Below are 13,704 nucleotides of genomic sequence, written 5' to 3'. Positions count from 1 at the left end.
ACCTCCACTCACATAGTCTAGTTCCTACACAGTATCGTTACCATTTACACCTCCACTCACATAGTCTAGTTCCTACACAGTATCGTTACCATTTACACCTCCACTCACATAGTCTAGTTCCTACACAGTATCGTTACCATTTACACCTCCACTCACATAGTCTAGTTCCTACACAGTATCGTTACCATTTACACCTCCACTCACATAGTCTAGTTCCTACACAGTATCGTTACCATTTACACCTCCACTCACATAGTCTAGTTCCTACACAGTATCGTTACCATTTACACCTCCACTCACATAGTCTAGTTCCTACACAGTATCGTTACCATTTACACCTCCACTCACATAGTCTAGTTCCTACACAGTATCGTTACCATTTACACCTCCACTCACATAGTCTAGTTCCTACACAGTATCGTTACCATTTACACCTCCACTCACATAGTCTAGTTCCTACACAGTATCGTTACCATTTACACCTCCACTCACATAGTCTAGTTCCTACACAGTATCGTTACCATTTACACCTCCACTCACATAGTCTAGTTCCTACACAGTATCGTTAACATTTACACCTCCACTCACATAGTCTAGTTCCTACACAGTATCGTTAACATTTACACCTCCACTCACATAGTCTAGTTCCTACACAGTATCGTTACCATTTACACCTCCACTCACATAGTCTAGTTCCTACACAGTATCGTTACCATTTACACCTCCACTCACATAGTCTAGTTCCTATACAGTATCGTTACCATTTACACCTCCACTCACATAGTCTAGTTCCTATACAGTATCGTTACCATTTACACCTCCACTCACATAGTCTAGTTCCTATACAGTATCGTTACCATTTACACCTCCACTCACACGTGGTTCAATTAGAAACCATGTTGGCATCCAGACTAATAAAAGAGTAGTTACATAGTCTGTACGGTATAGACATTAGTGACACGCTATCAGCCCGCACTCTAGTTAGTTATAGTAAGTCGAGTTCCTAGCAGATATTCGGAACATGTCTGCAAGTACCAGTGCACAGGTACTCAAATCAATGTGTAGGGAAAAAATGTATTGTATGTAAATAAGACGGTCTTATTTACATACATATATATATATATTTTTTTTAAATCATACACATTGATGCGAGTGCCTGTGTACCAGTGTGTTCTCTACCTACTTGTCATCAGGGTTCAGTGTAGACGTGTACCGGTCATCAGTGTCTATCTGTTTGTATAATAACAGTTTGGTTGGAGAGCCTGTGTTGGCCATCGTTGACAAAGTTAAGAAAACTGGTTTGAAGACATATGGGTCAATATTTATATGTTGTTTGCTTTGCTTTGTCTAGCTATACGTTGCTGAGTAAAGGTCACTGCAATTCATGATGATTCAACCTCAACACGGTCGATAAAGTTCGTTCTTGCTACGGCGTCTATCACGGTGTGACGGGATGACGAAGACATGCTCTAAACTCAGTACACATGATACAGGTACGGTACCGTCATCCGCGTCACCATGGCGACGCCTCAACTCAGTACCGGTATAATATTATAACACCTTGATTTTTTCATCCAAGATGATGACTGCCAAAACCTCAACACTGTAATCAGCAAAGCCCGTTGACGCAATGCTAATGAGCACAGAGCTAGTTCATGAATAGATAACCTTGGCCTCAGATGTGTATGTATTCAAATACTTATGAGAAGCAAAATGTAAAAGTAAAAAAAAATGAAGCAAAAAAACAAAAAAAAAACATTGTAAACACCCGGGTCTATCTTTTTCTGTATCACTTTATATTATTTTCTTAAAAATTTCAGTTTCAGTAAAATTCAACTTCAGTATAACGTACGATTACTAGCATTGCCCGTCGCTCCAGCTCCGATTCACCCTTCTATGATTTAGTAGCGTCTTAGCAGAATCTCAGACAACCAACACTCGAAGTTCACCGTAAACGAAAGATAAATGTTGATGAATCATTGCGGCAACTTGTCACTTTGTTTGACAAAAAAATCGTACATTTACGGGAAGCTGACTTAAATTGGATATGGGTTGATCACTATACGCGATCACACAGTAAAAAAATAACATGAAATTGTTACAAACTATGAACAAACAAATTACGAAAAAAAACACCTCACGTTACAGGAACCCCCCCCCCCCCACACACACACACACACATACACATAGCATTCATATAAAGGTTTCTAGGTGTGTGTCACATTGGGTACTCACTTTTTCACACAAAAACCTCCAAAAATGGGTTGATTTTTCATCTGAAAATTCCCTACCTAATCATGGGGCCGATAATATGTGAAACGTCTTCAGAATCAAATAAAGGTAATTGACCGGATGACTGAATGAAAATCCCTAGCAACGGGTCTGTTTTTGAATTATACATGCCGATGTTTTGAACTTGGGCCGCACAGCCCGTCTGAAACTTGGGAATTCCCCGGGGCGGCTAGGAGGCTTAACAATGCCATAAACGTATGACGTATGTCAAATATCACCGATAGTTTCGTCGTGAAAAAAGTATCAGTTTATTAAATCTAATTTATTCATTTATTAGGAAAGACACATGGTGAAAGTCAAGCAAATGATGACGAAATTACAAGATGCCGCTCGATCGTACATTACATGTAATAAATCCATTATTTCGAGAATTAATTTTCTGCTATTAAATGAAAACATTAAGTTAATTATTGCCGGCGTAAAAAGATATGCAGTTTTTACAACAACGTGATTAGCTATAGTATTCCAAACTTTATTCTTGTTACGTTAGATTCACACCATGTTGCCTACTAACCTTACCCCAACCACCTTATATGGTGATGATACACAAGATATACGTTCATACAACATATACCGGATAAGGTCGCTTTCAAAACTGTAGCTTGCCAAGTCCCTTTACAAAGCTACAAGTAACCATGGTAACATATTTCGTTAATACATATGTACTTGAGTTTTTGTTTGTATATAAACACTATAAGCCTTTAGTTAGTTATATAGAAGTGAAGTGATTAAAACGAAACATTTTCAATCTCGATTGTGAAAAGGAAATCCAAATGTTCGATCGGTCTGCATCGTTTCCCTTTTTCCCCGCGAAAAGAATGTAGCGTATCCTAGTATCTCGTGGCCTTCACATGGATTGATGATGAGTGAAATGAACAGAGAGAAATGTAACTTTCACACTAAACTGTTTATAACTCTGTGGTTGGAGTCTAAATGATTGAGTAAACCATTCTGAAAATTGTACCACCTCCCAAGCCTATTCACGAAGTTCATTCCCATTACTATCACTCTTTATCTCTAACTGAAAATAGTTTATTTCTCGAAGTCTCAAAGAATATTGCTGTACATCTTTGGGTCCTTCAAAACGTCGTGGTTCTTGTCATATGCAGGGTTGGGTTTCTTCACAAATGTGACGTCATACTGTCCAGTTTTAACTCCCTGAGATAAAAATGGGAATAAAAAAAAGCAATTAGGTTTTATTTTTCCATAAAGAAGAAAAAATGTCCCTGAATAAACGTGTGATAAAGCCATTATAGACAACACTAGTAATGTAAAATTAATTGTTCATGTATACGTATAGACAATCAGCCAGAGGCTAAAACATACATACACTGCATGCATACACTGTACGGTAACGCACGGTAATGTGTGAATGTGGTCGCACGCCCTCACAGGCCAAAGCAGCGATATGTCTATAATATGATTGAGTCTCATGACGTGAATATAGTAAATGGTAAGGACTTACCCAAGACATGAAACTGTTATGTTAATCATTATACAGATAATATAGTAAACGTGTTCAGAAGTTAATTTTTCATCTCCTTTCTTCGAGTAATATAAAACGAAAGGCAAATGACCGAACTAAACTCACCGCTGAGGGCATTGTAGGTGATAACAGTAGAAAGTTTTGTGATGTTATGTATTTCTTGTGTTTCTGGTCCCATGCTATTTCTTCAGTCCATGCAGTCACTTCTCCATGACCAGGTAAATAAAATGACTCCTTGTCAGGAAACGTCTCAAATAATAAAGGTATCTGAAAATAAGCGACGTAAACCATACTGTAAATAGTGATCTTTCAGAAGGTCAAATTCTTAGACTTAGGTAATCATAAAAGCATTCACACATATTGTAATAAAATATAAACTCGGAATAAAAAATACTACAAGTATACACTAGCAGATGCTAATCCTTTTAAATCATTCTAACCCGAACAGTAAGCATGTTTTGCTCAACCTCAAAATAAACACGCACGAAACCATTTGATTATGTTGATATTGTACTCACTGCAGGAGGGGCCCGATTCACGATGCCTGATGACGTCAGGAGGTCAATCATAGTACTGTCGTTTCCAGATTGCAGTTTAGCCCAGCTGCCTACATTAACATTGCCGGATAGTACGGTAACTTTTGCACTTTTCTTTCTGGAAAAATCCAGCAATAGTTTAAACAGTCTTTTCCTGTCGAAATCGTGGTTTGGGGAGCTCCAATGATCGACATGGTTTTCATACAAATTCTGTAAGATGAAATATTGTTTGATGTGTAAGAGGCGGGGATAGAAATTAAGATACAGCGTGTCATTCAACAATTGGCCGATGTATTAGGTTGCCCTGACCCCGGGGAGGTACCATTGGCCAGGTCTGGTAGGGGTGTGCGGCAAATGCTACCAACCCCAGACTCCATTTTAGACCCATTTTAACCAGAAACCCTGAACTAGTACTACACAGGGGCCCTGACACGACGTAATAAAAAAAGTGAATATCTGCAAGTCTTATAGCTTGGCGATCCGGGGGGGGCGACGTAAAATGATGTTGTTTCCGTTTTTACTGTTTCCTGTCGTTTAGAACTTGATGTTAGTGATGGTGGAGTGATGTTGATCAAGTTTAATTCTTTTCTACTGTAACAGTTTTTTTGTGTGTTCTGATTCTATTAGTATAAAGTGGCCATATGGATGAGGATTGGGTATTTATTTTGGATTTTTAATTTATAAAACAATTTTATCACGTGATGGCTTCCTACTAGAACAATCAATGTGAAACAACAAATACCAAGTCCTTGTTTGTAACTTAATAAATTGCAAAATATTAATAAATGTGCAAAATGTTTGTTATTGTACGTACAATAACAAACTTTCTACACGTTTTTGAGCCTTTTGCAAAGAGTTACAATTAAACACAAACTTGGTATACGTTGTTTTACATTGATTGCTCAAGTAGGAAGCCATGATGTCATAAAATTGTTTTATAAATTAAAAATCAAAAATAAATACCCAATTCTCATCCATATGGCCAGAGGTCCACCCAAGCATATTTATGCCTTTCAATTATTCAACTAGCTAGGTGACTTTCATCAATAGATTTAATGAACTTGAACAATTCCATTTATGTTTCTTAACTTCTTTAATTCTGTCACGTTCACGAACAGTATACTGCCAAGGACTATAAATATTATATACTCCATTCTGTCATGAGTCCGAATTTCTATGTTCTGTCACGTGAAGACAGTGCCTGAGTTTTTTAGCATAGGAGAAATACGAATGAATCCACAAAAATATAACTTTCATATTTTTCAAATCGGACAATAAAACATCTGTAACATGTTAAATTGAATAAAAGTTGGTTCACATTTGTTTATTTTATTTTGTTTTTACCTTGTAATCTTTAAGTTGCGTCCTCTTGGCTACAGATACGATGTTGCTAAAGTCTCCATAAATAGGTGGTTTGCCAACAACCACAAACATATGATGTACATTATCAATAACGTCTAACAAGGAAGTGAGCTCTCGCCATGAGTGATCACTCATCACTTGGTCGGAGTTGCGTTCAGACCGTAGATCTAGAAACTAAATATTTTTAATATATATTGTAGAGTGCGATCAGTAATGTGGAGAGAGTATGCGAAAAACAAATGAATACATATCATTTTGTCTGTCTGTCTGTCTGTCTGTCTGTCTGTCTGTCTGTCTGTCTGTCTGTCTGTCTGTCTGTCTGTCTGTCTGTCTGCCTGTCTGTCTGTCTGTCTGTCTGTCTGCCTGTCTGTCTGTCTGTCCGTCTGTACATGTCTGTCTGTCTGTCTGTCTGTGAACATATTAAAGAACAGATGTAAAAACTTACAGAAGACTAAAAAATGAATTAGATCGTTTTAATAGACAGAGAAATACATAAGTACCAGTAATTATATTTTTCATATAATATTTATAAGTCCTTATAAGACTCACCAAAAACCATGTTTCCTCTATTGACAGTGTAAAAGTAAATGGCCCTGAGTCGTATGGTGCATCGCTGATTTCTAGTTTGGGTGGATGTAGCCACGTGATCTGATTGTGTCTTATGCCTATTGTTTGGTAGCTAAAAACAGAAAATTTAGTATGTTATTAAATACTCTTGTTATGTATAAGGGATCTTGATAGTGTCAAGAATTTTAATCTATACTACAACCACCTGTTGATCTGTATTGCAACCACCTGTTGATCTATATAACAACCACCTATTGTTCTGTACTACAACCACCAGCTGTTGATCTATACAACAACCACCTGTTGATCTATACTACAACCACCAGCTGTTGATCTATACAACAACCACCTATCGTTCTGTACTATAACCACCTGTTGATCTATACTACAACCACCAGCTGTTGATCTATACTACAACCACCAGCTGTTGATCTATACAACAACCACCTATCGTTCTGTACTATAACCACCTGTTGATCTATACTACAACCACCAGCTGTTGATCTATACTACACCCACATGTTGATCTATACTACAACCACCTGTTGATCTACAACAACCACCTGTTGATCTGTTTTACAGCCATCTGTTGATCTGTACTGCAAACATCTGTTGATCTGTTTTACAGCCATCTGTTGATCTGTACTGCAACCACATGTTGATCTATTTTACAACCATACTACACCCACATGTTAATCTATACTACAACCACCTGTTGATATATGCAAAAACCACCACCTATTGAGCTATACTGCAACCACCTGTTGATCTAAACTACAACCATTGCTTGATCCATACTACAGTCACCTGTTAATCTATACTACAACCACCTGTTGATATATGCAAAAACCACCACCTGTTGAGCTATACTGCAACCACATGTTGATCTATACTACAACCATCTGTTGATCTATACTACACCCACCTGTTGATCTGTTCAACAACCACCTGTTGATCTATACTACACCCACCTGTTGATCTATACTACAACCACCAGCTGTTGATCTATACTACACCCACCTGTTGATCTATACTACAACCACCTGTTGATCTATACTGCAACCACCTGTTGATCTGTTCAACAACCACCTGTTGATCTATACTACACCCACCTGTTGATATATACTACAACCACATGTTGATCTATACCAGTTGATCTAAACTACAACCAATTGTTGATCTCTATTATAACCACCTGTTGATCTAAACTACAACCATTGCTTGATCCATACTACAGTCACCTGTTGATCAATATGACAACTGTTTGTGAATCTATAGTACTAAAATGTATATGTGCATATGTTTGTGTGCACACATGCTCACCAGATGGCTGTAGTATAGTTTTAACAGACCAACTTACATTGGATCATTTGCTGATGTCATACGTGACCCACGTAATTGAAACAAGATAAACATCTCTCTAGCTGCTCGATAAATCTCTTCAAGTACAGGAGTTGTCGTCAATGTTCCCCAGCTGCTGTAAATGTCATGATCATCCCCTGAAAGGGACAATCAAAAGGACATTCTTTCAGTGACTAAAAAGGAAATCAAAACCCCTGCAGACAAGAATAGATAAAACTAAATGAAGACAAAGCTGAAAGTTTGAAATAATTGCTTCCCCCAATGCATGGGTTGAAGGTGAAAGTTATTTAAACCTTTACCCGACTGACAGAGAAATAATTATAGGATGTAATTCTTGGACTTACACATCATAATTGAAGGTATTCTGCTCAACATGAATGCTATTTCTGGTTGTCTCCATCTGCTTACATAAAGTTCAAAATATCGGGCAACTGCTTCTTCGTGGACGCCAACAATATTAGATTCATCGAACCCCTTTGACCGATGTTCCTATGAGAGAGAAGGGAAACAGTGTGATAGAGAGAGAGAGAGAGAGAGAGAGAGAGAGAGAGAGAGAGAGAGAGAGAGAGAGAGAGAGAGAGAGAGAGAGAGAGAGAGAGAGAGAGAGAGAGAGAGAGAGAGAGAGAGGGGGGGGGAGGGAGGGAGGGAGAGATAGATAGAGAGGGGGGTTGCAAAGGAGACAGACAGACAGACAGACAGACAGACAGACAGACAGACAGACAGACAGACAGACAGACAGACAGACAGACAGACAGACAGACAGACAGACAGACAGATGAAGAGATACATTTTCATAATAGATTCATACTTGACCATTTCAAGCATTTGTATAAGCAATTAGTATAGTTTATTCGAGCAATACATCAATCTTGTGTTTGGAAAACAATCGCTTTTGGTCAACTTTCGTAAATGTACCACAATACACTTATCTAGCAACTTACATTTATAAAACTCACCTTCAGAATGTTAACCACAACAGGGTCAGCGTACACCTGATTCCCTCCCATCACCAAGAAATGTATAGGTTTCTGTTCATGAGCATTTCTCATATGTAACCACATAAGATCGCTGTCAGTAGATTCCCTTATTTCCTCTTGAGACTCAAAACCAGCACAAGAAGCGAAAGCAAGTCGCGGTCTTCTAAATTTAGATGGGATGAAACAGGAAAACGTTCGACCGTCTGGCAGTGTGTATCGGCAAGCGTGGTCCTGATAAAATAGAAACATGTGCATGTTGTTGCCAATGTTGCTACTGTACACCTGAGTAGTATCTTTATGGTGGTCAAAAAGGCTGCGAGACTGGTTTCATTAAACGCAGTGTATATTATTCTTGTACGTATTACCATACAATCGTAATCTGACTAAAATTTAATTTCCTCGGTCTCCATGGTAAAATTGTTAGATTTCAGATGTTTTTTAAAAAAATTAAATTTTGGTTCCACTTTTGCTCGGATTTCAACTTGGTGGTATATGTCTTTAGAATATATACATGGGTAATTAATAATAATACATTAAAATTGTAAAACCAAGCTGGTGTTTGTACAGTTTAGATATGTATATCAATACGGAGTCCATCGAAATAGTTTGTATGTACAACAGAATACCACCCATCATAATAATCCATAATGCATAAATGACGTAAACACCACAATTAAGGGCATCTACAGGAAAATATCTGACAGTACCTGTTCACGATCCCTTGGCACTTCCCAGTCATATCGCCATAGTTTGTATTTTCCACAGACTGCCAACGGCTCTGTCAATCTTCCACTGAAACCCCTCGTTAACACTAAAAGCAAATTTAACAAATGAGTATAATAATTTAACTTTGAGATGATAGAGACTGTAAGATCATGTCTCTCCTGCCTCACCAGTCTGCTCTGAAAGGGATTGACCGATGTGTGAGGGCGCCCCGGCGTCAAGGCGTACCTTGCAGACTACTAGTAGAGATGCTACGTTAGTAGGTCATTTCTATACAGCTAGATAACATTTTTTTTTATAAATTTGAGGAAATAAAGAACTAAGCATCTTTTTCTGGTGGTGTTTTATTATGACATCAAGTTATTATCGACATACCCTCTGCAGTAGTGGCAGTTATTGGAAACACTTGGAATTCTAAAGGTTCCAACACCGTGTCAACGCCCTCTGTCACCACTAACGCTGACAACTGGTAGTCTCCCATTCCTGATATGCCACGGAATCCAAGTACTGGCCCCATTACGTAACGATGAGGAATTTCCTGGGAAGTTGGACAAAATGTGATAAAAACCAATGGTATGGAATAATGTAGATGCAACAAAAAATAGTGTTGAAAATCAGGATTAACGTTTGGGTGAGAAATACAGTTGTCTGACAGAGCTGTAGAAAAAGTTGATCAGGAACAGAAAAATAATCCGATAATCCATTCCGTATGGCTTCACTGATAAAATAGCACTAACATGAGAAGACGGGACTGAATCACATAGGCTTTTAGATCTAACAGCCGCTTGAGGAAGATGATTGATAATAAAAGCCACAAGATTGAATAAATTAAGAATTAAAAACACTGTACTGTAAACAATAAGATATGTTGAATGAATTATGTGAAAAGTGAAAAAAATGTAAAATAAAAAATAAAGGTAATCTTAATGACGGAAAAAGTTATATAAATGTGTAAAATAAAATCAAACATATAAAACTTGCTACACAGCAAACAAACGTTTTAAAATTCTTTTCCTGCCTGTCATGTTATATGTGACAATATAATGTTGTAAAAATCATTGTTGAATATAAGTAATAAACGGAGTTGATGAATTGGATTCCAATATGGGAGTTTCTTGGAAAGTGAGATTTAAATTTAAAATTTAAATTAATTCAAATCCCAATATGTTTGCAAATTTACCACGGCTCTTACTGTACTTATTTTTGGGGAAACCTGTTTAACCTCATATAGTTTTATCATACTTTTCTGTGCTAGTAGTCTGAGGTACGTTTACTTACTTTTTCTTCTCCTTTTAAGAAACTCTCTGCGTTTAGGGTCATAACCCCTCGTTGCCAGAACCCGTATGTTTTCGGACCATTGAAATAAATCACTTGACCTTTGTTATTTTGTAATGTCACTGTACCAAGCAGCCATCCATCAACGAAGCGTGAAGGGTCATGACCTGTGGGAAATTTGTTGAAGACACTTCATGATGATACATTATTGAATGCTTAGTTACTCCATAGACAGTGGAGGGGAGACTCCACTGTCTATGGTTACTCAGGTGCTGTCAACGAAGCTATTCTTGCAAAAAGTTGTCCTTTAATATGCAGTTATTCAGTGGGTGGGCATTTTTTTCCCCGATCGGTAGCGGGAGGGGGAGCAAACAAGGAAGAATTATGGCGGTGAAATCCTTATTTTGACACAGTGGGATGGGAAAACATATGGAATTGTGTGGGGAGGGGCACATATTGTGTATATCAAAATGAATTATTGGTATAGTGGAAAGCACAAACTTTTTCCTGTTGGGGAGCGGGTAAATCATTCACAATATTGGGTGGGCAGTGGGCTGGCGTGCAAGTTGAAACCCAATGGGAGGAAGGACAAATATCCCACACCACAAGTGGGAGGGCACACAAGAACACCTAAACACCCTCCCCACAATTTTGTTTGGAAGGCGATTTTATTAAAACCATATTTTTTTGGTCTAAAACAACATATAATTAATGAAAACCACAAATCTGCCCATTCACTACACCTGATTCACTTCCTTTTCTGTTTTCATTTTATTGGCGCGGATTTTGCTAAATGCTATTCGAATTACAAGTATGGGTTTGTTTTAAGTATTCACTTTGTTACGCTGGTGGAATGATCGCGATGAATCCCTCAAAACTTCATAACGCTCACAGAGTCACATACAAACAAAATAATGTTTGATAAGACTTACCGATTTCCAAGTGTTTTACTCTGTCAATAGTCATCCCCTCAGGAACAGTGACCTCAAACTGCTGTTTACCCTCCTCTTCATTCTTCTTTTTCGTTTTAGAGGCATTCCTGGTGAAGTAGGTTTCGACCGGATCTCTCTCCCACAATCGAAATAATGGGTCGTTTTCCCATGAATATTTGGACTGAAAAGTGATATAAATAAACAGAAAATTAGATCTTTGCACAACCATTCAAATCCTCTCTGTGTGACTAGCTATAGCTAGGCTTCATCAGAACAGTCAAAGTGTTTACAATCCGACCCCTTATTCATATCATGCACCCTTTGTTTGGTATGAAAGTGTGTGCAATGATATAGTATTCATTACAGATGACACAATCGCTACTTTAAATTAACACGAGCAAATGACAGTATATTTAGAAAACAAAAAAGTAACATTAGATGATACTGGCATTACACTAATCACAATCATAGATAACACTACAATTACATACTAGATAACACAACTGAGTATTGGATGACACTACAGGATTACACTAAACAACACAAACATTACATAAGGTAAAACCCATGGCATGGCATTACATTAATCACAACAATCTTCTTTCACTAACCCTATGATTGCATCAGGTAGCACTAGCAATATACATGACAACACTTGCATTACATCACATAACAGTCGCAATATACATGATAACACTTGCATTACATCATATAACAGTAGCAATATACATGACAACACTTGCAATGCATCACATAATACGTATCACTCAGAGTGCATTTTAAAATCTCCTTTACTGTTATACATAACGTATCTTCCTCTACTTTCAATAAGGTTGTTATGTGTTGGTGGTCGTCAAAGTGAAGGGCCTGGCGTCAATGGGCAACAAGGGAACTGTTTTGAGTCTATATAGTTGTCAAGAGTACCGGGGTATATATGAAAACAAGATATCGGTACTGACTTGAAGTTGATGAGTGTTCATAGGTACAGGTACAGGTGCACAGGTTCGGACTGACTGCCTTGATGGAGCTTGATGTGTTTGCATATACAGTTCGATTGTTGTACATACTGACATTCCAGACATATCAACGACTTTGTAAGGCTCTCTAATATTTATCATGTATGGGGTATAAGTTGTACAGTACCTTCAGTTTCAGCCACGACGTCGATTCCTTGTCTCCGATAAGACGTACGTACAACTGTGCGTCCTTCACAGAGTACACACAGTGCTTAGTAGTAACAATCAGTTTCCATTTCTTGGTCATGGTGTATGCACACAGATTGGTACCTTTGATTATTTACATCAAATTGGCTGGTGTATAACATTTGTCCTTGACATTAATGTCTGAAATAGTGTTAACACACTTGAAAGTACGTGAATTTATGGAAGTTCTACGGGGCGCGGTGGTGAACGAAGTGTATTTGAACATCGACGTGGTGTCAGATCCCCTACCTACGGTATAGGCCTAACACAATCGCGTGCTCGATCTTAAGATCTTCACTCAATCCCGCGATGCGACTATAGACTTATGTTTCGTATCACTACAAGATGTCTGCCACGTTCTTTGCTTGCTTTGACCTGACACTGGTGGGTCGTGGTCTATGGGGCCTGATACATTTCAAAACAAACTCAACAAAGAATGCTTTTTGAATATGAATAGCCCTGTTATTATGCAGATGTGGTGAAAGTGCCGAGTTCGATACATGACAGCGAAAGGTTAAAGTTCACAGTGAAGGAAAGTAACGATTGTTGAACACAACTCCCCCCTCTCCATAAAAAAAACATTACCTGTTTTAAGTCACTTGAATGACGATGACTTAACTGAAAACTTTCTATTTATGATGATAAAAAGAATATTTCACATGCAGAAAAAAACACATGACGATTTCGAAGTAGAAGTAGCGTTACGATACCTTATTTGCTCTTTTCAGAAGCAGATATTCCAACATTTGTTGAGAATAAGTTACTTTGTACAATCATGTTTGCATCGCATATAAACTAAATATTATAGCATTACGTATCCTTTTCATACCACAAATAATGGGCTTTCCTGGTCGAAACTTTATTTCTTTCGTGACACAAGTGAACGTACTTTCAACGGACACAATCGGGTTGCAGATTTTACCTTTTGATCTTCGCACTCAGCTGACAGATCAAGTAACTACACTCGAATCACTCTCACATCTTATGTAT

The 13,704-nt window shown here is 37.9% G+C and overlaps 1 protein-coding gene across 1 annotated transcript; it reads right to left on the bottom strand.

Annotated features, from left to right (window-relative positions):
- Window positions 1-3,259: 3,259 nt before the first annotated feature.
- Window positions 3,260-13,054, bottom strand: LOC144434195 (uncharacterized). Its single transcript, XM_078122649.1, has 13 exons — window positions 12,656-13,054; window positions 11,513-11,693; window positions 10,584-10,747; window positions 9,681-9,843; window positions 9,290-9,393; window positions 8,562-8,813; window positions 7,950-8,094; window positions 7,604-7,742; window positions 6,226-6,355; window positions 5,659-5,850; window positions 4,297-4,524; window positions 3,884-4,045; window positions 3,260-3,450 (listed from the first exon to the last, which is right to left on the bottom strand). Exons 1-13 carry the CDS (start codon window positions 12,773-12,775, stop codon window positions 3,340-3,342), a joined length of 2,091 nt encoding a protein of 696 aa, XP_077978775.1. The 5' UTR covers window positions 12,776-13,054; the 3' UTR covers window positions 3,260-3,339.
- Window positions 13,055-13,704: the final 650 nt, after the last annotated feature.

This window comes from Glandiceps talaboti, chromosome 4 (assembly GCF_964340395.1).
Source record: "Glandiceps talaboti chromosome 4, keGlaTala1.1, whole genome shotgun sequence".
NCBI classification, from domain to species: Eukaryota; Metazoa; Hemichordata; class Enteropneusta; family Spengelidae; genus Glandiceps; species Glandiceps talaboti.
The sequence above is the reverse complement of the archived record's forward strand: the minus strand, read 5'-3'. Positions and strand labels throughout refer to the sequence as shown.

Bases quoted from the DNA above. Each gene is read 5' to 3' on its own strand.
- LOC144434195 (XM_078122649.1), bottom strand. From the start codon at position 12,775: ATGACCAAGAAATGGAAACTGATTGTTACTACTAAGCACTGTGTGTAC. The intron at 5,851-6,225 runs GTGAGTCTTATA...AAAAATATTTAG, and splicing joins TAGAGGAAACATGGTTTTTG to TTTCTAGATCTACGGTCTGA. The intron at 4,046-4,296 runs GTGAGTACAATA...GCTTATTTTCAG, and splicing joins TGAATCGGGCCCCTCCTGCA to ATACCTTTATTATTTGAGAC.